The 26,131-nt window shown below is 40.2% G+C and overlaps 1 protein-coding gene across 2 annotated transcripts in view; it reads left to right on the plus strand.

Annotated features, from left to right (window-relative positions):
- LOC113644451 (matrix metalloproteinase-16-like) overlaps positions 1-25,240 on the plus strand; it is a 43,705-nt gene extending 18,465 nt beyond the window's left edge. For both annotated transcript variants that reach the window (XM_027149309.2, XM_027149310.2), the window contains 6 exons: positions 7,826-7,987; positions 9,717-9,934; positions 17,213-17,351; positions 20,279-20,429; positions 20,562-20,677; positions 22,030-25,240. In XM_027149309.2, coding sequence (XP_027005110.1) covers positions 7,826-7,987; positions 9,717-9,934; positions 17,213-17,351; positions 20,279-20,429; positions 20,562-20,677; positions 22,030-22,358 — 1,115 coding nt within the window. In that variant the 3' untranslated portion in view covers positions 22,359-25,240. The remainder of the gene's footprint in view (positions 1-7,825; positions 7,988-9,716; positions 9,935-17,212; positions 17,352-20,278; positions 20,430-20,561; positions 20,678-22,029) is intronic.
- The last annotated feature ends 891 nt before the right edge of the window (positions 25,241-26,131 follow it).

A 26,131-nucleotide genomic window follows, 5' to 3' on the forward strand; every position in this document is an offset into this window, starting at 1 on the left:
CAGAGCCTTTTAAAAGAGACACCGATCTAAATGGCAGAGTTACTTTGCTAAATATTTGGTCGGCTGCCTGTGCTGTAGATTGTGTTATGCTCTAGTGTCACCATCTCTCTTTAGGAGTAAAACAGTAGAGATAAGGGATAAGAAATCCTGTAAATAAGTGTACCATTTCACAGGGGTTAAAGTATAAAGAAAGAATTGAGAGACATTTTGAAAAATGGACACATTTAGCTAGCAAAACAATACCACTCATGGGCTTTTACAGTTTTTATAGTAATATCATCAGTAAAGAGCGTGGACAGGAATCCATTTATGCGTTACATCCCTCACCTTCTTACTTGCTATAAATCTGGACTGGAGATGCAAAGCAGTGGCTAATGTATAAAGCTATCATCATTGAATTGGTCTTGCCTACATTTTAAACCTTGTGTTAAGGAAAATTTATGACTAGTTGTCACAATTGTCTTAAAAGTACACCAAGAAAATTACGACTGATAGCATAATACCAGGCTTGAGGGCTGGCGGTGCAAATGGCCCCTTGGCTCTCCTCGGCTTAGATTTCTATCTGACTAGCAGACAGATGTCTAACTTTAATAATGCTTGTAGTGCAGCGAGACAGGAAGAGAGCAAATTCCATGAATACAGCAGACCTATAAAATATTCTAGTTGTAAATAGCCCTGCAGATACCCTGGCAGCATGGCACCACACTAGCAGATAAGAGAGAATAGTTCTGTTGCAGTCTACATGCTCTACACTGACATATAAGGATATGAATTTAGGAGGGTTTCATGTTCTTTAAGATGTTTGCAATAGCTCTATACTTGTACAGAAAAAAGGTACACGTGTCTTTACTCATGCAGGAAATGAAAAGTTGAAGGAATTTTTTTTCTGCTTCAAAAGGGCATGGGGTTTTATGAAACGATGTATAAGTATGCTTATAGAAATATTTCCTCTACCTGAGAACATGACTGTATAAAAACGTAGCGAAAACTAAGTCAATTAAACTCCGGGGCTTTAAGGACGCCGCAGGTTTTGTTGTGTTGAGTCAATTTCAGTCAAACCCTGGTGTGTTTCCTCTTCTCAGAGCAATTCATTTGTGCAGGTGAGAACACAGCATTCAGAATTAGATACGAATTAAAACAAGTTGTAAGTGAACTCTAGTGCTGTTCAACTGCAGCGAGAAAGGGATTTAACCCCGGGTCGATCCATTAACAGGAAGTGAACCGGACACGCAATGCGTTTTGGGTCGCACCGTTGTTTTGTAGATCTGAGCTGCTTAAAGTGATGCGTTGGGTTCTGTTCGATTTGTTTGATTATGTACCCTAAGAAAACAAAATAGCAAACAAATCAAAAGGATCACTTTCATTCTCATTCAGATAAAACAGATTAAGCAATCTTAAAGGACTCCAACAATTGTTCAGCATCAATTTATTTATTAAATTTATTAAATTTATTTATTTAATTTTACAACAAATTGAGCTTTCTCTTGTTGATTGTGTGTTTATACTGTCTGCACATGGTTCAGCGGTTCTGTCTCTCTCGTGCTCCAGGTTGGATTAATGGTTCAGGCTCGGCTCTGTGAAGGGGCCGACGGTGTCCTTGTGTTGTTGATCCGGTCTCCTTGCTTGCTGGATGATTGGCAGGATGTGTGTGCCTGTGCACCTGATAAGGCATAGCTCTTCTTCAACCGCAAAAGGATAAAAAGTCTTATTTATTCATTGGCCACATGGGTCCGATGCCTATCAGCTTGCCGTCTGCACGTGGGACAGAGACGGAGAGGGAGAGTATGGATTTGATCTCTTTTACAGCTTTGTGAGGCAAAAGTGTGCTGGAGGACATTTTTTTTTTATTTTCACTTGTTTTCCATCAGTTTGATTAGTTTATCTGGAGGATTAAAGAGTCGTTTCCTTCTCTTCTGCTTGAGATCCTGAAGTTTACTGAGAGCTCTGCCCCTTCCACTCTGTTAGTACGAAAGGCTGTTTTTCTGTGATTTTTGTTTTTAAGGGATGTGAAGGCTGTGTCAGACACAGCTAGATGTCCAGAGCTAGTGTTTTGAGCTGCATTTGCTCAGTATCCTTCACTGTATAAGGAGAGAGCTCCCTGCTGTCACCCACTAGGCAAGCCCTCAAAATAGCTGCTCACCCACTGACTCCAGCATTAACTTTCCATGCGAGGAGCAATAGCCTCTTCCGCCTGCCCAGTGCTGCTCGCCAAGCCGACTGGACACGGACCGCCGTCCTTAATCTCCCCTGACCTTCAGCAGTCAGCTCACATCAAAGAGAGACATAGACCACAGGATAACACAGTCTGCTGGAGTATTTAAGCCTCAGTCGAGTGTAGAAACAGTGCAAAATCAACAATAGATGCTGGAGGGAATGAAAAGAAGGAAATTCAGAGCAAAAGTCAAGAACATTAGAAGTTAGAAATGAGAGAGAGAGAGAGAGTGCAGACAGGGAGTACAGACAGAGAGAGGAGAAATGGAAAGATGGAGAGGCAGCTGGACCCTCCACAATACCCCGTCTGTCTGGCTCTTTCTTCACACCCATGAACGAGCCTGAGAACCTGATCTGCCCTCGAATTAGCAAATTATAATGAAAAGAATGCTAGGAATGTCAACACTCAGCTTTCTTTCTTTCTTTCTCCATAGAAAAGAAAGTCCTCCTTGTTCTGAGCTCAGTATTTCATGGTCATGTCTGCTAAAAAAGAAAAAAAAACATCAGAAAAAAGGTGTACAAAATGTTTTTAATCCACTATTGTGCAGAAGCAATGTCTTGTCCCGTATTTTAGATAAAGTGCTGTATAGCTTCATCTCGTGGGAGACTGTAGACTTGTGGCTGCTGCAGGGAAAAATAAACAGTATCATAAGATTTTTTGCGACTATAAAAAGCCATGTTTTGTAGAGTATGGCCATGTGACCATGTGGCGTCATATTCGCAGTCAGGGGATTCAGACCAGACAACTATGAACACTGTGAACTCTTGAGCAAGCATTTTACTTGAGCAATGTTTGTTCATGGAAAACACACACACCATTATACACAACCTCACATATAGCGCCATGTGGTAGCTTAGGGGTTAAACTGTTGAACCGCTGATTGAAAGGTTGTGAGTTCGAATCCCAGGTCTAACAAGTGTCCACTGCTGGGCCCTTGAGCAAGTAACTTCACCATTAATTGCTCAGTTGTATAAAACGGAGATAAAAATATAAGTCACTCTGGATACGGGCGTCTGCCAAATGCCATATATGCAAATGTAAATGTCTTACTATCTTTGTAAGGACGCTTCATTGGCATAAATAATGATATGCCTCAACCCATATCTAACACTAACCCAAACCTCAGTACACAAACGGAAACCAGTTGGCAAAATAAAAGCAAATTGTTTTCCCATCATCAAAACTGTCTGATATTTGAATACTTATTCCAGATCATTCTTGATTTGTGCTATGATTATGACTGACTCTTCCCTGCATTACTTCTAGCTTGGGCTTATGTTGATACGCATCGAGAGAAAGGGCTAACGGGCAGGTTTTCACCTGGTCCTACAAAAGTTCTCTCTTCTTCTGCCTCCGTCTGCTCTAGAGAAATGAGAAGAACGCATACTGTAAGTGTGAAACAGACAAGAGAAAGGCAGAGTGCTCCAAGGCTCGGGAGAGAGATCTTGTAAGGCCACCAGTATTGTTTCCTTGATGTACTGTTCCCCTGGAGAACTGCATATTTAGTAAGTGCCCTGCAGGCATGGGCCAACATTGTCATCCAGAACAAAATGCTGCAGCAGAGGTCCCTGTGGAGAGCCTTGTGTACATTACAGGAGCTGAGCCAGCATCCAAAGCCTGAGGGTCAGGAGAGGCCTGCGTTCAAGATGAGGCAATTGTATAAGGTCACCTGGAATGAAAGCTGCTGTCTTGTTCTCTTTTGTTACAATCACTTTGGGGTTTTCCATCCAGCTCTTTTCTTTTGAAAATCCTAAAACTGTGAAAACTGTCTAAGCAGTGGGCAAAAAAGGCTTTACATTTAGGTGGAAAGGCCGTTTTACTGATATGTGAAAAAGAGTGATGGAAACAGATTTGGCAAGGCAAGTTTATTTGAATAGCACATTTCATACACAGAGGTCATTCAAACTGCTTTACATAGAAATTAGAAAACAATTTATAAGAGGGAATATATATATATATATATGAAAAATAAGAAACACGATAAAATAATAATAAAAACAAAGAACAATTAAAGAAAATAAATGTGATTTTTAATAAAAAACAGTTTAAAATGTGTTAAAAAGAATAAAACAGGAGTAAAAGTGATTTAGATAAAAAGTGCAGTCAGTGTGAAGCAGCACAGCACTCATTCAGTAAATGCAGAGTTAAACAGATGTGTTTTTAATCTTGATTTAAAAGTGTCTACTGTTGAAGCACATCTGATCTCTTCTGGAAGCTGATTCCAGCTATAGGTGGCATAATAACTAAATGCTGACGCACCTTGTTTTGAGTGAACCCTTGATATCTCTAACTGACCTGATCCTAATGATCTGAGTAGTCTGCTTGGTTTATATTCAATTAGCATATCTGTAATGTATTTCGGTCCAAAGCCATGAAGTGATTTATAAACGAGTAACAATACTTTAAAATCTATTCTAAATGTAACTGGAAGCCAGTGTAAGGACCTGAGGACTGGAGTGATGTGCTCAGATTTTTTGGTTCTGGTCAGAATTCTGGCAGCAGTGTTCTGTATGAGCTGCAGCTGTCTAATGGTCTTTTTGGGGATCCCAGTAAGGAGTCCATTGCAATAATCCACCCTGCTGGTGATGAAAGCATGAACAAGTTTCTTTAAGTCCTGTCTTGAGATAAAACATCTAATTCTGGCTATGTTTCTGAGATGGTAGTAAGCTGATTTGCTTATCACTTTCACTTGACTACTGAAATTAAGGTCAGACTCTAAAATTACACCAAGATTTCTGACTTTATTTTGTGTCTTTAGACCACTAGAGTCAAGGTGTGTGTTAACCTTGAGAGTTTCATCTTTATTTCTGAATACAATGACTTCGGTTTTGTCTTTGTTTGACTGGAGGACGTTTTGAGGCATCCAACTGTTAATTTCATCAATGCACTTACATAGAGAGTCAATGGGGCTGTAGTCATTAGGGGACAGATTTCTCAAATAAATGATAAGATAGCATATGGGGCATATGACACATGCATTGGGGGGTTTAATGCATGACAATACATGTACTCTGTACGTCTCATTTGTAATAAACTGGCTATTATTAATGAGGTCTAGTGTATAGTGACCGAGTGTTTCCTTAAACCATAAAAATAAGCCTAGTGAAACTGCTAATTTTCGTGCAAACTGCTGCCTTTCCTTCAGGTGGATCTTACAAGGGAGCTAGGACAGCCTTGTAGTGCTGAAGGTTAACCTGGCCGTGTTGCCTGAAGTGTGTGTGTGTGTGTGTGTGTGTGTGTGTGTGTGTGTGTGTGTGTGTGTGTGTGTGTGTGTGTGTGTGTGTGTGTGTGTGTGTGTGTGTGTGTGTGTGTGTGTGTGTGAGCGCGAGAGAGAGAGAGAGAACATGTGCCTAGAGGTGGTAGAGAGATGCAATTAATATTATGTCAACCTATATTTGCTTCATGAGAAGCAGCTTCACATAAAAACTTTATATATTATATATTGTTGTCAGCTCCTGTATGGAGAAGCATAAAGTAACCTACTATCTTATTATATAGTGCAGCTTGGGGGAAAAAAAGCATTCAAATGTCTTTCCCATCTTTGCTTCAAATGGCAATTATTATGAATAGGGCAGACTTCAGAGCCCAGAATGTGCTGCTGTGATAAAGTGATGGTGTTTAAGGGCAAGCTGTTCAGGATGCAGTGTGTTGGGCAGCACCATCACTACAAGAAGCAAAGCTATTAGTCGAACATTTCCCTGCAGGAAGTTGTTTAACATTTATCATTTCACTGACTTTACCATATGATCAAAAGGTGGTGGACACCTGACCATCACACCCAGAAGTGGTTCTTCACCCAAACTGCTGCCATGAAGTTCAGTGCACACAATGTGTATACAATGTCTATTATATAATTATAAACAGCAAAGGGAAATATCTGTCGTAGATTGTTCAAAACTAACCTTGGATAATTGTCTTTTGGTAATGTAAAAGATACTGAATGCAGCCTCATAATTTGAATGTATTTATTTGTAGAGCTACAGCTACCGCATGTAGCTGTAGCTCTCTACAAATGAATACATTCAAATTATGACTGTGGACTTTTGTAAAGTCGGACCATCTCAAAGTATCCTGTCAAACACTCCAGAGATCATGGAATATTAAAATCTAGACATGTCAGCCTCCATTTTATTTGAGCAGAGACCAGCAAAATAAAAGCTTATACCTGTTTTACCCACATGGGGTTCAATCTGCTTTTCTGGATAAAACGTGAATGTTGCAGACTTTTTTCGAAGTTTGTTCATGTTGCTGTATCAGTTTAGATGCACTGCTGACCAGGCAAAAGTCAGACTGTAAACTCTGTGCTTTTCTTTACTGATGTGTACTGATGTCTAAGCTGTTATCACACTGGTTGTTTATCTCTGTTCATCTAGCTAGTATATTTTATGTGGCAAGGACTTTGTTCTTAAGTGTTTGCTAATTAGACAAAATGGCTCAACCCATGGCCCTTGTTTATGCCAATCTGTGAGTCAAGGGAGAAAAAGGAGAAGAAAACCACTGCAGGCTCATTTCAACTCAATAATTCTCTCTCTCTCTCTCTCTCTCTCTCTCTCTCTCTCTCTCTCTCTCTCTCTCTCTCTCTCTCTCTCTCAGGAGAAAAGAGTAGAGTAGACATCTCAAACACCTCCATTACATAGCAGTATGCCCCATTTCCTCTCCTGACACAAGTGATTCCTATATCTCTCTTTCTCCACGCTCACTTTCTCACTCTTATTTTTACATATTTGCATGTATCCTAGAAGGATGGGCACAATTTTTTAGAAGAAATTGAAACAAGAATTTACTGTTCCTCACTTTAATGCTTTGTGATGTCTCGGCTCAGTGGAGTTACTTCCAACAAAACCAAAGTGACTTCATTATGCTTATTATCTCCAGCAGTGTTTAGCCCTGACCGTTTCACACGGTCACTTTCAGGGCTTACACACAACAAATCGTGATGGAATGAGCTGAGGATGTCTGATTAAAGCAAATAAAAGTGTGCAAACAGTTTGAGATTTTTTTGTCTTTGTTTTACCCTGTTAATGACACGGTCAAGAAGTATTTCAGAATCAGAACAAAGATACAGAGAGTTCAGAAAGAGGGGGACAGATGAAGGCAAAACATATAAACAGAGTCAAGGGAGAGACTGGAGGAAAATGAAAGAGAATAGAGGAAGGAAACAAGAGAGCTGAGATGGACTGATTAGTGCTCTGTAGTTGGTGATGTGGCTATGTACATCTGTGTCTGTACTTCGCAGTCTTTTGATAGGGTCACATGGTACTAGTTGAAGACAGGAGCTTGGCTCACTGCTACCGTGGTTTCTTTTGCCTCCACAGTTTACTGCAGTGTAAAATCACAGTATGATTACAGACCTGTAAGGGCACTGTGTTCCGTGCCATCGGAAAGTACCGCATTTTGATGTGTGGATGTTTTTAGGTACAGTGCCAGATACAATAATAGGTCCCATCAGTAGCTATGGTCAGACTTTATTTTTTTATATATATATATATATATATATATATAGTGTACTGAGGCAAAGTACAATCACATGCACATGCAGTATACAGGTCTATCATTTCCATCTATCATTGGTCAGGTCAGAGACTCACTCTCTGTGTGTTTGTTTGTGTGTAGGTAATGACCTGTTCCTGGTGGCAGTGCATGAGCTGGGCCATGCGTTAGGTTTGGAGCACTCCAATGACCCCACAGCAATCATGGCCCCATTCTACCAGTACATGGACACAGAGAACTTCAAACTGCCTCATGATGACCTGCAGGGAATCCAGAAGATTTATGGTAAGAGTTACAGCCTCAAAACCGATCATGTCTCAGCATCAACTTGGTCACTGAAGCTTTGGTAAAGGTTTGAAAAAGTGTTGGACATTTGTTTAGAAACCATTTCCTTTTTTAAATCAACATGTTGGGATAATATCTTATTCGTGTAGCTTCATAATTAAGCTAGCTATCTGATTTTATTTACATCTCAGAAATAGGCAAGTTTATTCTGCTGTTCAGAAAATTAACAAGAATTCTATTGTGCTTATAGTACGTACCGTCACCTGAACATCATGTCAGTAGCAGCAGGCTAGAGTGACGCTTATTGAGAAATGGAGAACATATTTTATTCAGATCCTTTAAATTTGAATTCTTCAAAAGAATTTACCAGTAATCAGCCAGAATGGCAACAAAAAAGACAACAGTTTGGTCAGGGCTGAGCTTCTCAAGGTTAGCGTTTCCTCTCACCCCCTCCTCTCTTTCACTGATTTCCTTTTTCCTCTACATTCTGCCCATCCTATACAACTGCAAAGGCAGATCAGCCCTGGGCTCCTTGGGCAGATGTTCACATCCTCAGTACACTCCCACCCCCTCAAGTCACTTTCTGCTCTTCCTGTTCCATTTCCTTTCCAGCCTTTCTTCTTTGGAGAAGTCCATACACACAGGATGAGGTCTGAAGTAGATCTGGGTGTAAGATAATAGTCACAAACAGCCTATGACGTGTGCACACAAAAAAAACTGCATGCAAACCAGAGCAGTTTTCTATTTTTCTAACATGCCATAGTTTATATATAGTGTTTGTAGCACCATGAAGCAGATCAGATATATAAGGTACACAGAGTGAACCCCATTAATCACAATCGGGGTAAAATGGAACAATTGCACCTGAGGGTTCCTCACTGGATGTCATCTGACTTTACTAAAGGATTTGCCCAAGAACAACAGTAGCAGTTTCAGGTTCCAAAGTCTATTGGAAAGCCTTCCCAGAAGAGTGGAGGTTATTATAACAGCAATGGGGTGGGTGGGTGTGTGGGTGGGTGGGTAAAGCTGTGTAGGATGTTCAAGAAACACATATCTGTGATTGTCAGGTGTTTTGACAGAAACTTTTTTGGCTGTATTAGTTTGACTTTACACTTACAGAACACTCTTTACAAACACAACACAGAAGGCAGAAGTAGCCAGACATGCTGCTGATTGCAACAATATAGCTGTTCAGCTCTTTAGGCAAATTCAGTGTTATTGTTTGTAGTTCAGAATCTCATCATCTTTTCTACTAAAGAATCCCCAAACCAGATTTAGTATCATGACCATAGTTACTTTTTTATTCAAAAGTCCTTTTAAGCTGCTGCTTTTTCTTACAAGTTTCTCTTTCTCTATCTGTCTGCTTTCTGACGTTATGTAACGGTAGCTGGGGCTTTCTCTTCTAACTCACCATCTATTTTATCGAATTATTTCAGTCAGTGAATGAAATCTCCTTCTCCCCCATGATGATCAGACTATGCTAGGATACCCGGAGGTGTAACTATCCCTGTAATCGTCTGAGCTTGCCTCAACATTGCAGGATCATGATTGTTCTCACCCATCACTTCCTTAATAAACATGAGCACTAATGGCCTTTTTTACTGTGCCACACAACCACGATGCAGTTTTCCTAAAGTCAAAAATATTTTTGTTTACATATAAACATGTCTCTTTTCTAAAAAATGTGATTTAATGTTCAATTAATCTAATGTATCATTCTTCTTTGTAGGACCCCCAGACAAGGTTCCTCAGCCTACAAAACCTTTACCAACAGCCCCACCTCCACGCTCTCACCCCCCCTCAGACCCACGCAAACACGACCGTCAGACACGACCGCCACGTTTACCCACGGGGGACAGACCCACTCATCCCAACGGCAAGCCCAACATCTGCGACGGTGACTTCAACACACTCGCCATCCTGCGCCGGGAGATGTTTGTGTTTAAGGTACTTTAATAGACATTACTTGGATTTCATACGTGGCAAATTTTGGTTAAGTTCTACAGCCTATAATAAGGAGTCTGTCTTTCGAGATTCAACTGTCAGGTCATTTAACCTTGTCATTACTGTATGGGGCAGCAGTTCCACTCAAGGTCTTCCTGTATGAAGGCCCTTTTCTTTTCCTACATTATAAACACCACTAGCTCTAACTGAATGCTATACAGTGTCCTACTTCTCAGAATACACAGTTATACTCCTGTTGAAAACAGCACAGATCAGGTAATGTTACAGCACCATGTGTGAGAGCACTGTGCTTCACATGTGTTCCATGTGTTTGGTTTCCTCCTGGTGAATTAAATGTCAACAATACGTGAAAGGAGTGTCTTTTCCCTGACCCAACAAATCTACTACTTTCTTTAGGGTCTGTATAGCTGCAAGCTACTCAGCTCTTTAGGCTTTGGCTGTCATTTATTATATCTACCTTGAATCAGCAGAACTCTGTTCAACTGCTGGAACCAAATTCCTTGTGTGTGTCAACACACTTGGCCAATAAATCTGATTCTGATGAACAATATGTATAGGGCTGGGTGATAAAATGATAACGATATGTATTGCGATAGACACGTGATCGATATCAATAAATCTTTGTCGGAAGAAAACAGAGGTTGCGAAGCGTTTGGTTGCAGTAACAAAGGCACTCACTCTCTGGTAACCTAACCCTGGTCTGCTGGATTTCTCTTCAGTAACCGGCAACTGATAAGCAGAAAATGAGTGCAATAAAAAAGTGAATAGTTCACGTTCAAGTATGATTAGAGTAAGAATAACTTGAGGAGTTTCTTTTTCATATTTCTGCAGGTTTTATATTTCAAACAATGTTACTGTACTGTATCAGGTATGTTTTTTTTTATATTACAGATGTATCTCAGTCTACCTCAGTTTTATTTATGTTTACAAACACTGCACATATTTTAAAACACTTTATTCACCAGAAGGTGAACAGCTAGTGAACTTCCCAGCACTAAACTTGCACTAAATTCTCAGGTTTCTCTGTGTTTATATTTAACACTTTGCACTATTTTATTACATTTTATTAAGAATTTCTTACATTTTATTTCATTTTGCACCTTAAATGTTAAGAGATAACTCTTAATTGTTCATTGTGACTTTAGACTTATGTTTACATTTTAATTATTTGAGTTTTCCTTGGTTGTTGACATTTCTGTCTTAATAACCGAGGGGATTATGATCAGAGGAACGTTAAGTTTAAAATAAAAATGTTTAAATGTAATATATTTTTCTCCTGTTCCATATTTTAAATGGGTCATAAAAAAATATCAATAATTATCGATATCGACCGATATGAAACACTGATATCGTGATACCATTTTCAGCCATATCGCCCAGCCCTAAATATGTATGAGGAAGACTCTGCATCATCTTTGTCCTCCAAACAAACTGCTGATGAGCGCGTGAGCCCTGGAGCCATTCTAATGTTTCCTGAACTGTGAGTCACAAAATGGTACCCTAGCAAGCCATAAACCCCCCTTAAAGACACAGAAATATATCCTGTTTTCTTCATCATCTGTATTCTTTCAAGGGTTATAAATAATCGGAAATATTAAGGCAGCAGCAAGTCAAGACTGAAACCACGCCGATAAACAGTTTATTTTCACTTACAAATTGTAGTTTTGCTGGTTATTTCTTACAAAACTTGTAATTGGAGCAGTGCCTCAATCTCTTATTAATTTATGGATGAAGTTTCACTGAAACACTGGACACTTTGTATTCATTTATGGGTGAAAATAAGGAATAAAAGACTTTAGATTTTTGTTGCACTTGTTGCTGTGGAAGCTGTTCTGGTGTGTTTCAGTGAATAATTAAAGTGCAGGCAACGAAGCTGGTCTGCATATCAGTGCACATTTATATCTTGAAACGTGAGTTTTTTCCTGCCTGCAGCCCCTAAGCTGATGCGCATCATGAAATTTCAAGATGCCTGGAAGAGAAAGCCAGGAATTGTAACTGCTTATGAAGAGGAAGATAGTCTTTTCATTTTTACAGCCCAGAGCTAAAACCACTTCAGCTAGGTTTTTGGTGTCGGACACGGGCCACAACGAGAAATCGACTGATTGTAGATTTTATTGGTGTATCATTTTTGCTGTTAGAGCAGGTTCTCACAAAATCTCAGTTCTGTCAAGCTGCAGTGTTTTTTAATCATCTTCAATTATAAGTGTGTCAGTTTAATCTACTTGCAGGGTTAATCTAAAATGTAAGGTATTTTATCAAGGCACTTGAAATGTAGGCGTTTAATACATTATTCTGTTTGCTTAATGTTCCTTACCTAAATTCATTATTCAAGCTTCATCATCACCTGAATGCTTGTTCTGTGTAGTTCTACATGGTTATATAATTGTGTATGATACTGAACTCTGCCACATGGTTGGTTATATACGTTTTCTACAGAACCATTTGCTTAAACATGTTTTTTTGTTTTTTTTTTACTGGAAGTGATGTGGCTTGTGTAAAGGGCCAGTGGTGGTGGTAATTGACCTATCTCATTAAGCTGGACTTCAGAAGTACAGACCCAGCAAGCCAGAGTGTGAAGGATTATATTAGCCTCATTTGCTGAGCAGCAGGAAAGACCGAGATCTGCTGTCACTATCTCATCAAACTTAAGAATCAATCACCCCCCATCGCTGGTGTTTCAATAACACATATACAGTATATACCAAGTGACGCTGAAGTCCAAAGTGGGAGGGAGAAAGAGGCACATACTTTACAGGGCTTTACAGCCACAGCTTCTACTCCACACTATAAGATAAAAAAAAAAAAAAAATCAAGTCTCTCTTCCTCCTCTCACAGAATGAAATTAATTGATTCACTATGAACCAAAGATGTGGGACATTAATTAAAGATGAGAGCCCTTCCTCTTGAGGCTCTCTTCAGAAGTGATGGAGAAGTATTGAAAGCCTTGTAGCTCTCTGTTGACTCTGTTCCTCTGTGCTGAACAGTGAAGGAGTTTTAACTGTGGCCTTTTTAAATATCTAAATTTGTCACCACAAGCACAATCTGTATCCATACTCTGTATTTCAAACCCAGTCGTTCTAATGAAATGCTTATTCTTTACATTTTGGAATCTCTAATAAAACATGATTAACGCAGGACTATTCATTGGTTCATGTTTTAGTAAAGTTGTGGCACATGGACTAAATTAAGCTAGTTCTTCATTTCAGTTTAGGATGCACAAGCAATAAAACTTAAGGCCAAAGCACTTTTGGCAAATGCCGCATCCACATGGTGTTCAACTGCGCTCGAGTCTATCCGTGTCAAAACGCTCCCCATATTGTTTTCTCTTTTTAAATTCTATGTCAGCAAGTTGCAGATATATGATCCTCATGATCAGCCAAGAGAAAGAGATCCTACAGGCATACATCTGGCTTATGTGATTAGCATGCACAAAGCTACTTCTTCATGAGCTACACACCCACGCACTTAAATTCTGCTTCTTGCTTTCGGTGCTTGCAGACCTCGTCTCCCAAAATGCCTGATTTAGACGGACATCGAAAGTTGCTTCATTCTTTGCTTTTGGGTGGTGCATGCTGGCTGAGTAAAATCAGTGGCAATTGATCCACAAGCATCTCTTCAATCGCACAAACCATTTCATGTGCACTTCCTTTATTCCCTCTGTACAGTGTTGTTGTATTGTTATGTCTAGAATCAAACAGAACCTGTTTACATCGGTGTAGCCAGGCTTCTTCGAGGATGTTTCCAGTATTTTCTTTAGACAGTTCTTCCCGATAGTTCCCTCCTCTTGGCCCTTGCTTGGAAGTGTGTATTTGAAGTGTGTAAGTGTGATATTGTACTAGCCGTATGCTGTTTGATGTACTGTAGCTCAGGCGTGTGCTGAAGGACCATCTCTTGCGCACTCCAATGCTGAGAGCCCACCTGTCTTTTCTTTCTTATGCTGTTGGATAAGCGAGGCTTATCTCTGCACGTAGGCTCGCTCTCAGCCCTTGTTGGTACCACACACCGCCCAGGTCTTTCATGTCTGCTCTTCATCCCTTCAGGTTGCATCTTACAATGGTAAGAGATTAAGCTTGGCTAGCAGGCACACTTCTGCAGGCCTGACAGGGCTTCTCCTGGACTAACTACCCTTTGTTTTTGTTAAGGTGCCTCTGTTGCCTTTTCCTGCATCTAATCTAGCAAGCAAACAAAGCTTGCAACTATTCATGTTCTGTTTCATGTTTGTGACATGGAGCTGTACTTTCATCTACATTTACATTTGTCCTTTGGCAGACACGCTTATTCAGAGCAACATTCAAAAATGTACAAAAGTCTCCATTGATGAATAACACTGGTTCACTAGGTTACAGACTTGGCATACCATCAACCTAAAACTCGCTTCAGGGTTTTTATTTTGTTTGTTTGTTTGATTTTAAATATACACATAAGACAAACAGGGAAAATAAGTGCTAGTTTAAGTATTTCAGGAAGAGGTAGGTCTTCATCCCAGTGACTCTGACATCTGGGGGAAGTTTATTATACCACCTCAGTGCCAGAACAGAAAAGAGTCTTGCTGTATAGCTACCTCTTACCCTGAGAGATGGTGGGACCAATAGAGCAGTACTGGTAGCTCCGAGGGTGAGAGGTGCAGCGAGAGAAGTGATCAGGGCTTTAAGCTAAGAGCAAGCTGGTCCATTTTTGGCTTTGTAGGCCAGAATCAGTGTTTTGAATCTGATGCGTGCAGCTACCAGAAGCCAGTATAGGGAGCGCAGCAGTTGGCTGGTACTTAAGCAGGGTGAAAACAAGTCGTGCAGCTGCATTTTGGATCAGTTGCAGAGGACAAATTGTGTTCACAGGTAGATCTGACAGCAGTGAGTTGCATTAGTCCAGTCTTGAAAAGACAGGAGACTAAACAAGTACCTGAGCAGCCTGTGTGGACAAAAATGGCCAACTCCTGTTGTTATAGAGAAGAAACCAACATGAGCGTGTCACATTAGTAACGTGAGGAAAAGGACAGTTGATTTGTCTGTGGTTACTCTAAGGTTGCAGGCTGTGACTGAAGGTGAGATCGGATTGTTCAAATTGTGTAAAATACTAGGCAGAGACTAGCTAATAAACCATAAGGCCTGGTATGTATTATATCAATTAAACAAGCAGTTAAACAATCAAACAACTCTTTAGCTTCAGCACATACATCAGCACACACCCATAAGAGACACTAGTAGAGGACATTATACATAAACAATGGACAAATAAGAAGAAACACAAGTAGATGCTTTCTTGCTATATTAAACATAGAGTTAGATTTAATCTGCAATCAGCATGAATGCATCAAATTAATGTTTATAAACAGAGAATAACGGCACTGAAGCAAACACTCCGAAGTGTGTCTGGATCTTTGTTGTGTTTCAGTCTCTCCTTCTCTTTGTGTCTGTCTCTGTGTCTCAAACCCTACCCTTATGTCCTCACACATAAACTACAACCCAGTGTATTGTGGTGGACAGACTGGCACCGGTTCTCAGATCCTCTGTATTTGTGGGACCGATTATAAAGCCACTGGCTGGGGAATCACTGCCAGGGTGTCTAAACAAAGGAATAATGAAATGATTTGTATTGTGTGTCCAGGAAAGGCTGCCTTTGTGAAAAGGTTAGTGTTGTTACTGCCTGTGCCTGATTACTGAGTACCAGTTGAATTTGTTCTCATCATGGCCTGGCTCAGTACTTCGAGGTAAGGAGGAAGGGAGGCACTACATTTTCTTTTTACAGACAGGAAAGAAAGAAAACGGTTCTGATTTCACAGTTTGATCTGTTTTCACTTACACCGGCGTGTCATACGAAAGAAAGTGCTGAACAACTGAAATTAATCAGTGCTTTTGAGGCACACTGGGGGCTAGGAGGGGTTTACTCTCCAACAGCTCCACTAGAGGACACAGATCACTGGAGAGCATTGTGTAGATTGTGTGTGCAAGTAAAAGAGTTAAGAGTTCAGTGATGGGTGTGGAGTTGCTGCTGCATGAAAAGTCTCTCTCCTTCTCTCTCTCTCTATCTCTCTATCTATCTTTCTCCTCTTCTTCCTAGAGTTTTAAGGCATTTTAATCAGTTCATACGAACAGATTTCAGATTTTATTTGGACTAAGGCTGGAAGTGAGCTGTACTGCTGTGTAGACTGTATTCCGATGCTGCAGCCGCCAGAAGTGAGCCTGAGGGTGCAGCATATATCTGAGCTGTAATGGCTTCTCCAGCTTATTGCCCTTCCTGTGAGTCTTGGCTCACACCTCATATCTTAAAGTTACTGAAATCCTTGATGACAAAGCACACCTTTAAAGAAGCTTTTCAGTCAGTGTTGCAGGATCAAGTCAAAACTTCTTTTTGTTCATTCATCATTTTTTTGGAAATTGTAGAAGAGAAACGAACATGAAGAGGTAATAAATCTTACCTAATAACAAACTCCCACGTGTCTGTTTGTGCAATTTGGAGTCTGTTGAGCAGAAATTCAGGTTAAGGAAACAATTTATTGCATTCTAAGTGATGAGCAATTCCCAAGTGATCTTAGTATGTGTGTTAATATGATACAAAGTGTATTTTGGGTTATTTATAAGCACCGACCTTTCTGTCAGTTATGTTTAATACAAACGGCAGAGAAATTAACCCGCAGCTCAGCTCCAGCTCCATTAAGATTTGATGGAAAGTAAACTATACGTCGAGGCTTCACATATTTCATGTTTGGCATCCACTTGGCTCACGTTGCTACTGTAGGACAAGAAGTCGTCCAACGAAGCATACCATTGTGCATTGATATCATCATCTCAAAGCTGTCACATCTTATAACTCCTCAAAAGAGACATGACCGAGTCTTAAGTTCCCAAAAAAAAAAAAAAAAAGCCATTGGTTGCTCTCATTTCATCTCGTCTAGGTCTCACATTTCGATGTGTTTATCAGGAGTGATGGGTGTTAAGTGACAGCCTCCCTGATAAGTGTCACGTGGTCTCAATACTTTAAGAGAGCAGCTGTGCTCTAATGAGGTCAGACTAGATGAAACTCCACCGGGAGGGGAGCACTGAGAGAATGTACACATCCCAGGCTCTGCACAGCAGTCTGGAGTGTTAATGAGCTGGTCTGGGGTCTCAAAAAAAACAGCACTGTTGATGTTTCATGTATTCCCTAGTTCTGCAGAATGCCTTTAATGAGTGTCAGACATCCTGATTGGCTGTGTTTCTGTTGAGCTGCATTGACTTCTTTTCTCTTGACAGTTTGTTTGACTGTGTTGTCATCTATCTCTTTTAGGATCATTGGTTTTGGAGGGTCAGAGACAATACCGTAATGCCAGGCTATCCCATGCTCATCAACGTGTTCTGGAGAGGTCTGCCGGCCAAGATAGACGCCGTCTATGAGAACAGCGAGGGCAAGTTCGTCTTTTTCAAAGGTAAGAACAGAAGCCAGACATCCAAAGAGCACATAATTATATGGTGTTTGGGCTTGGCTTGAAAGCAGTAATCAGGCTAGCAGTAGTGGAAAGAGTAGCGTTATGATGAGCTGTAACCTCATTTCCCTTGGAACAAGAGCTGCTGGAAGTACAGTGCCTTACAGGAAAGGAATTAAAGCGAAGAGCCTTATCTTTAGAGCATTTGAATGACTGTAACCAAAGCAATTTGACTCTTAATCCATGATGGTAAAAGCTGTCGTATAGCATGAGTGTACGTGTAAACAATTTCATTCCACAAACAACTCTGCATATCTTTCATTCGCCTTCCTGAGACTGCAAGTCTTTAATCTGTACAAAATCACTGTATTTGTCCTTGATCTGTTTTAAAAACATTTCACAGGTGAATATTTCTTGTGTATTTCAATAAAGAAACACATCAGTCTGGTTTAGCAAATAACACATGTGAGTATATAGAACTCTAAATAATGAGAGAGAGAGAGAGAGAGAGAGAGAGAGAGAGAGAGAGAGAGAGAGAGAGAGAGAGAGAGATGGGGAGGAAGAAAATTACAAGATCTGTCGGGAATATGAGTCGAGATAAAGCAAGCTTTTTTTTTTTCCTTCTTACTTCAGATACTTGAGAAACAAACTAATGGTCCCTGGTCACAGGCTTATAGAATCATTTTTGTTTGCTTTGTCATCTATTGTAATATTTCTTTTCTACCCACATGCTCTGTTTGAATGCAGTCTGCAGCTAGTCACAGGCTAGAAGTAGCTCCCACATCACAAACTGGTGGCGGGGGAGCAGATCCAGGCAGAATGATCCCAATTGGTTTACAATTTCCCATTACTGCTGATGAGTTTCTCTTAATGAGCTCCTTTCATCTTGTGAGTAGAAGTCTCTGACATCCTGTCATCTAGCCTGTCATTTTTATTTATTTATTTGTTTGTTTGTTTTTTATATATACACACAGCAGCACGCATGATTCATACACAAATGGCCATCATCCAACATCTGTCATCCATAAATGTCCATACATCCGTACTCCATTTCTTGTGCTGTTTAGATGTTGAGTTCAGGAAAAGATAATACCATCTGCCTGTTTCATGCAACTTATCTGGAGTGTATCCTGATGAGATTTTACCTCAGGCATTCACTACAGAAGTCTCTTATTATTTGATGTTTTAAAGAAAGCTCCATGTTTAGACTGTTGAATACAGCAGTCACTGTTACAGTCATTTGTAGCAAATTGCACCAGCTTTGGTATCTGTCAGATACCACAGTATCATAACACACAGCCAATGTAATGTATTGGAAAGGGTTCTGGATGTCAGATGTCTTGTATTTCCACTTGTATAACAGCTGGCTAAAATATGTCTTAAACCTTCTCCTAAAGTGTTATGAGCAGTCAGATTTATATCTCTTATCTTTTGTACAGTTTGCTTCTTAAGAGGATTTTTCTTTTTATCCAGGCAGAGTGGACGTTAATTTCAGTGACTTTGTTACTAACGTATGTTGTAGCAGGGCTTCTAACATGCATTTTTGTTCTGAAATTATTCTTGCTGTAATTTATAAAATGTTATTCATCCCATTGGGTACATTTTCAAGACTGGCAACAAAGTTTTTATGTATATTTCTTGGCATAAGGAACGCATAATTTGTGTACATTGTTCTTTCATTGTTCTGAAAGGACTGGAAAGAAGCTTTGCATATTGAATTGTTGAATTAATCGTAAACAAGAGGATCGACAGTTGATGGGAGAAACCAAATTATGGTGTTTTCCCCAAACGTCTCATTCTGCCCTCGCTGAGTTTTCCAACCTGACTTCCCTTTACTTCTGCACCATAATCCAACCATTTAGCATGACTGCATCCTGCCTTTTATAGTTACTAAAGCTGGTCATTTAGACTAGCACAGTTCTTTGGTTTAATGTTTTTTGTCATTAATGTGTCAAATCTAGAAAAACCTCGCTCTGAATTTGGGAAAGTGGATAAATCTTAATCCATGGTATCATCTCAATGAAAAAAGAACAAGGCCTACTCTTCCTTATATTTTTACAAACATGTGTATACACACACACACACACACACACACACACATACAGCTTGAGAGGCCCCCAAACCTCCGTCTGGCTTGTGTCTGGCTTCCAGGGCTTTTTGGCAATGCTGACCCTGCCATGAGGAGCTTGAGAAAGCCCTCAGGTGAAATGATAGGCATTTCCTGTTTCCTGTAATGGTATAGACCCTGTGTGACTTAGTGTGACAAAAGCACTGATACCTTTTCATGCTGTATGGTCACTAGTGGGCCACAAAAAGCCCTTCTTTCTAAAGAAATGTTAGTAACTCTTACAGTAAGAAATAACTTCCTCTGCAGCCTTTTTCAGAACCCCTGATATTTAAAAGTGCATGTTTTAATGAGTATGAACTGGAGGGGGCCATAAAACGAGCCGGGCAAGGCAAAATTCGTTGTAATTAAAAGTAAACAATCCAGCCTGAGGTGTGAAATGAAATGGCTATTGAAGAGAAAGAAATGTTTATCATAACATAACAGAGATAAAAGTAATTTCATATCAGTAGTGCTCGTGCCAAGCAGGGTGTCAGCAGTTTGCCAGTGTTGTGCTTCACTGGTTTGCTGACCCTAAAAAAAATGAATTACTATAATGACAGGACCTACAAAATAAACCATTACACTGATCATTGATTTGAAAACAATATATGTGCACAAGGACGGAATTTTTCAGAGGGTCTGTAAAACTGTAAATCAAGAAAGAGCTGGTAATTGACATCCAGTGTTTAAAGGGTATTTGCTGTGGTAAGTGTTGAACTGCAGCGTTTTCATTTGGCTAACAAACTTTCTCCCCAGTTCCACGTACAGTACTACAGTAGCAGTCGTACATAATAGTATTTAATTGCGCTTTTTACTTGTGTAGGAAAGCAGTTCTGGGTGTTCAAGGACACTATACTCCAGCCTGGCTACCCAAAGGACATCTCCATGTTTGGGAACGGCATGCCAGCTCAGAGTATTGAGACTGCCGTCTGGTGGGAAGATGTAGCCAAGACCTATTTCTTCAAAGGAGACAGGTCTGTATGTGTTTGTGTTTCTGATATCTTAATCTACAGATCTGCTGTTTGAATGCGTGTGTGCGCGCGCGCGTGTGTGTGTGTGTGGTTTGAGTATGACCACATTTCTGTGCACTAATTGTTTCCATGCAGATATTGGAGATACAACGAGGATATGCGGACTATGGATCCTGGATACCCAAAGTCCATTGCGGTGTGGAAAGGTGTTCCAGATTCTCCTCAGGGTGCCTTTGTGGACAAATCTAATGGTACAGACTGTTCACTTCACTAATTGCTGCTAAATATATTTAGCCAACAACCTACTATAGTGTCTCTTTTAGCTTTTCGCTGGTGTTCAGCACAGTGTCGAGCCTAGTCTTTGCTGTCCTGCTTTCATTCTTTCCAACTGCACAGCTTAAAGGAACCACAGGAGAGAATTTTTGTTCTCCTTTTTTTACTTCTTCTTATTGGCTGACGAGAGTGGGCGTTGTAAGTCTCATTGGCCGAGCTTATTGCTAGAGGTGTACAGTTTGAGAGCCACATGCATGCCATCTGTCCTCATCTTTGCCTGCCAGATCTGCACAATAGCTCCAGCATTCATCAAAGCATGAAGGGTGAATCTATATTCCAGGGAAATCATTTGCTTGAGCACACTCAATGCAGTCACTGGCTTTCATTCAACTATTGGCCCTGCATATCACCTGGATGCCTCAGGGAACAGAAAATTTACCCTCATTTTCAACCATTATTGCCACCCAGCAAAGGCTTAGGTGGTAATAGCAACTATTCTCACTAGCATTATGAGCATTCAGTGTTCTGCAGTGGTTTTCTCTCATGCCCTTCGATCCCTGACTCACATTTCAAATTAAACACACTTCACAGTCCTGTCAAAATGGTTACTCTTAATCTGCAGCATGAGCACCAGCGTTCTTGTGTAAAACATATACTTTAAAAACACTCCTATTCAGGCAGGTAACGGAGTATAGAAATGCGTAATGTTTTGAAGAAACGTCTTCTCTGTAGTCAAACTAACACACACTCAAACGTTTCACCGCCAAGAAAACTGGATACTTTCTGGGAAGTTAAAGTTTTGAATACTCTTCCATGGTTGTTCCCTCCTGTGCTCTGCCTCGGGTTGAACTGAGCCAGTTTGATATCCCAGGTTGAATATTTTAGGGACTCAGCTCTCTCCCACCTCACTTCACTGCCACAGTGATTTCCACCTGCCTCACACACTCCACTGTCCCCTCAATCAGCAGGACTCCGGTGGCTCCAGTTTTTTTTGGCTCTGCCACTGTTTTCCTCCCTTTTCTTAGGGAACTTAGATGAATAATGCATGTGGAGAAAAAGGACGAGTACAGCCAGATTGTCCTGCTGAGGATGTCATAAGCTAACGTTTACTTTATTCACCAGGGACCTTTAGAAGCACTCTTGCTTCTTCACGCACAATGGTTAGAGGAATATAGGCTAGTAGGCTAAAGTTATCCAGAGGACAAACTAAAATCTTATCACATTTGTGTGGCTCAGAACGAAATACAGATCATATTGCTATTATTAGTAAGTCATCCATCAAGGATAGACTTTATCCTGACGTGAAATAATGTCTGTGAATGTTTTGCAGGTTTCACATACTTCTACAAAGATAAAGAGTACTGGAAGTTCAACAATCAGAGGCTGCGGGTGGAGCCCGGCTACCCTCGCTCCATCCTCAAGGACTTCATGGGCTGTGATCTGATGCCCATTGACCCTGAACACTTCCCCACCGAGGATGTAGACATCGTCATCAAGTTGGACAACGAGGCCAGCACAGTGAAAGCCATCGCCATTGTCATCCCCTGCATCCTGGCACTGTGCCTGCTGGTGCTGCTCTACACCATCTTTCAGTTCAAGAAAAAGGGCACACCACGCCACATACTGTACTGCAAGCGCTCCATGCAGGAGTGGGTGTGAGACAGAGCCCTGCCAAGGCCAGCCCCTTTACTCCCATTCCCCCCTGGCAGATGCCGTGGTGGTACAGCCCACCTTAAACCTGCGTACGGCTCTGACTTGATCTCCCTCCGTCTCGCTCCATTTCTCTGAGGAGCAGAGAGGGCCTTTGCCTAAATCTACCCCCCCTCCAAGAGAGGAAGGGTGCATCATCCTTACTCTCATTTCCTTTCCCTACAGCTCAGCGCACCTGCTTTAAGACTAGGGAGGGTTTCAGATCAGACTCCCGTGGTGCATTGCGACGTCCTGCGTCAAATCAGGTCTTAACTGTTTTAAGTGGGGGAAAAAGCTGATTGCTATAGCCCAGGTTTTACTCGCAACTGCACGTGTGATTGAGAGAAAAAAGAATAGAAAAAATCATAAGTTACTTGAATTCACAAATTCATCTTAAGCGTTTACCTTTTCATTTTATTTTTTAGTTTTTTTTTGGTTTGGCTTTGATTCATATACTTTGAACCAGATATATTTACAGTAATTCCCTTTAAGCACTCCTGCAAAAGAGAGTCCAAACCAAATAAAGTTTTCTCTCCAAAAAGGATTTTTATATTATTATTATTGTTATTTTGTTAATGCTTTCTTTTCTTTTTCCTCCCTGCTCCTAAACTTAAAGCGATAAGAAGTAGGTAACTCATGACTGTTCTGGCAGTCTGTCTCAAAAAACAGGGGCCAAAATATTCTGCAATATTTTTAACAGCCTTAATTGTAGATCATGTTTTTCTTGTTTGGTCTTTTTTTGAGCTTTGCTTTGTCAGCAAGCCAGTGGTTGGTGTCTGTTGCATTGCTACCTTTGTCCTTCTTTTTGTTAACCAGTTTTGCCACTGCACGGTTTTGCCAAGTCACTGGATCAGGAGCAAGCAGTAGTGTGCACTTAAAGTGAAATATGTCAGTGGGAGAAAAGGGAAAGATTCTAGTCATTACATCAGAAAATGTATTACTGCTACTCTCTGATGTGCTCTTGTCAGTATATCAGTCAGATAGCGCTTCGGAGAATAACTAGTTTGTTCCTGTTTACCTGCCCTGCAACAGAGCCGGGAGTGCTGGTGCTCCTCTCTGAAAAGAACTCGCAGTCAGCAGAGAGTGTGTCAGCTCTTCTGGACTGCCTTGTTAGAGTGGGTGGTGTTGATATCCCAAAGCCTTGGCACACACTGCACATGGACAAGAGCATCTCAGGACACTGCTTGTGCATACGAGCATTAACGTCCGCGTTTGTCTCCTCTGCCTGACTACAGAGGATGAAAGAAAATAAATAAATCATACGGTCATGGTAGGTTAAAAAAAAATCGATTTGGATGGAACCAGAACTGTTAATGCGCCTCGCGGCATGCAACTTGAACTCAGCCTATTGCATTGGAAGGACTTGTTCTGAAACTCCTAAATATACAGTACCTTGCTTGCAATTGTCTTTTTATTTGTTTTCTTATATTCTTGGTACAGTAAAGAAGAAAAAATACGAATGGTCTCAACCTCAAGGTACAAGTGGTACTCAAAAGAGCTGAGCAGTCATCAGGAATTCTTATTTTTGGCTGATACTGGTCATAAGAAATATCTTGATTTGTTACTAATTCATTCTAACTGACAGAAACTGACAAACATGTTGTTGCTCTTTGGCAAGCATAGTTTGAATCTGGGTCTGTATCATGCTGATGTTTTCTTTTATATTTGTTTTAAAACAAATGAGACAACTATATGTAAGATTCCAAATGGGACGAGGGAAGAGTCCTGACAGAAAAATAAATTGATTAGTATAACACAAATGGCTTTATGCTTTTTGCTCATACATATGCACTTTTTTAAACGCCTAAAGCAAAATACAAACCGTCTTTCTTTAACTGCCTTGCTACGATCTTATTTTTATTCTTTATTCTTACCCAACTGTTGCTGTTGTTGTGCATGTGTGTATGCATGAAGCTGTGTGTATGAAGCTCCATATTTCCTAAAGGTTTAGAGAAAACTGACATGTTTATTAGAATAGATTTAGATAGAATTAGAATAATAAATGATTAACATGAACAGACTAGCTGCTTCACACAGAGAGCTCATTTTAGTTTATTCTGACAAGTTTAGGTCCAATTTGAATCTGCAGTTGAAAAAGTTGAAACCTTTCAGGAGCTGTACAAAAAAATAACTGTAAATGGACACTCAAACCTGGGCCTTTGGCATGTTACTGTTTTCGCCTCACACCTAACCAGTGCTGTTACTAAGCTTGTAGACGTGGGAAACCCCCTGTTCCTGCTTTGTTAGGGAAGATGAGAATTGGTGCTAATTTGACCTACACTGGCAACGTAATCTTGTGGTGCTATTCTATTTTTTAATTCAGTGCGGATTTACATTTGTGTGACTGTGACCTAAGCAGGAATTAATCCACTTTATTTTAACAATAATATCCATATTTGTATGTTGGTGTATTGATGAATCAGTTACCAGATTTAATATTGAAATCCTTAAGGAAAGTTTTGTTTTGAAGCAGCTTTATTATCAGTTTGCACACTAATTCATGTTTAATGATGCAGATATACGCGGTGTTCTGTATCAGCGTGCAGTTCATGTCCATGTTTTGTGCACTTCAGGTTTGCAGACCATCCTGTTGCTTCTGCAATTCTTGTCTTAATATTCTCAGTTCATGTTCATTCTCATGACTTTACCTAAACCTGTACTATTATACATTCATACTCATTACGTACCAGTTACACACCAGATTTAAACATTAAGAGGAACAGCTAGATACCAAAGCTTTTTCTACTTTCTTCTTATATATTTTGGTTTCATTCTGGCATCACCCTGCCATGTTTTTTGTGCTATATCATTTCATCATTCATTTCACTGATCAATAAAGACAATTGAACATACTTTCATGAGTCATGATATTTTTGTATATCTTTGCACACTGTGCGTTTTATTTCCACCTCTATATCATTTGTCATCCCCACATTTTAGTTGTGATTTTGTCTCATTTTACCTCACAGGCTTGGGAAACTGCTCTCGGTCCCAGATTTCTCTTAAATGTTGCTTCCTCGTTGTCTATTGCAGATAAACATAAATCTCAATTCTCTGTACATCTGTATAAACATGTTTCATGTGCAGCAGGTTTCATCCATAAAGAAGCACAGGGGAGTGAAGTTGCTGAAATGATTTTTAACTACGGGGAAAATTAGCTCCATTAATCGCTGTATTGACTCCATGGCACAGCTTGTTCTCATCACACACCCCACTGTGCCTTAGTTACCATCCTCGTGGTGCCGTGTACATCCACTCAACAGGTTCATTCATTACAGACAAAAGGCTTTAAACACAAAAAATGTTAATAGAGTAGTGTTGATAGCATAGCCCTCACAGGCTGGCGTTATTTTCAAGTTAACATGTTAGCATGTGAAATAAGTTTGATGGATCACCTTTGACCATGAACAAAAGGTACAGTAAAGTCTAGGTTAAATAGTAAGTTCAACCATTGGTAAAAATCATTTAAGTACGGTTAGAATGCTTGACCAAGCCTTTGTAAAGATTTTACTGCTATCCAGCAAATCTCACTGACCTAAGATTTTAGGTAAACATTCACATAAGGTATGATTAGAATCCCTGTTATCCAGTTAACCAATAACTGAGATCTTCAGATATGCACTGAATGCACCATCAGTTCTACTGATTCAAAAGTAGCACGTTATTGGTCACACTATATGCAGAAAGTCTCGTGTGTAGAAGTCTGTTTAAAATTCCTCTTACTTGTGAAAATGGTCTCTATA

This window comes from Tachysurus fulvidraco, chromosome 3 (genome assembly GCF_022655615.1).
Source record: "Tachysurus fulvidraco isolate hzauxx_2018 chromosome 3, HZAU_PFXX_2.0, whole genome shotgun sequence".
NCBI classification, from domain to species: domain Eukaryota; kingdom Metazoa; phylum Chordata; class Actinopteri; order Siluriformes; family Bagridae; genus Tachysurus; species Tachysurus fulvidraco.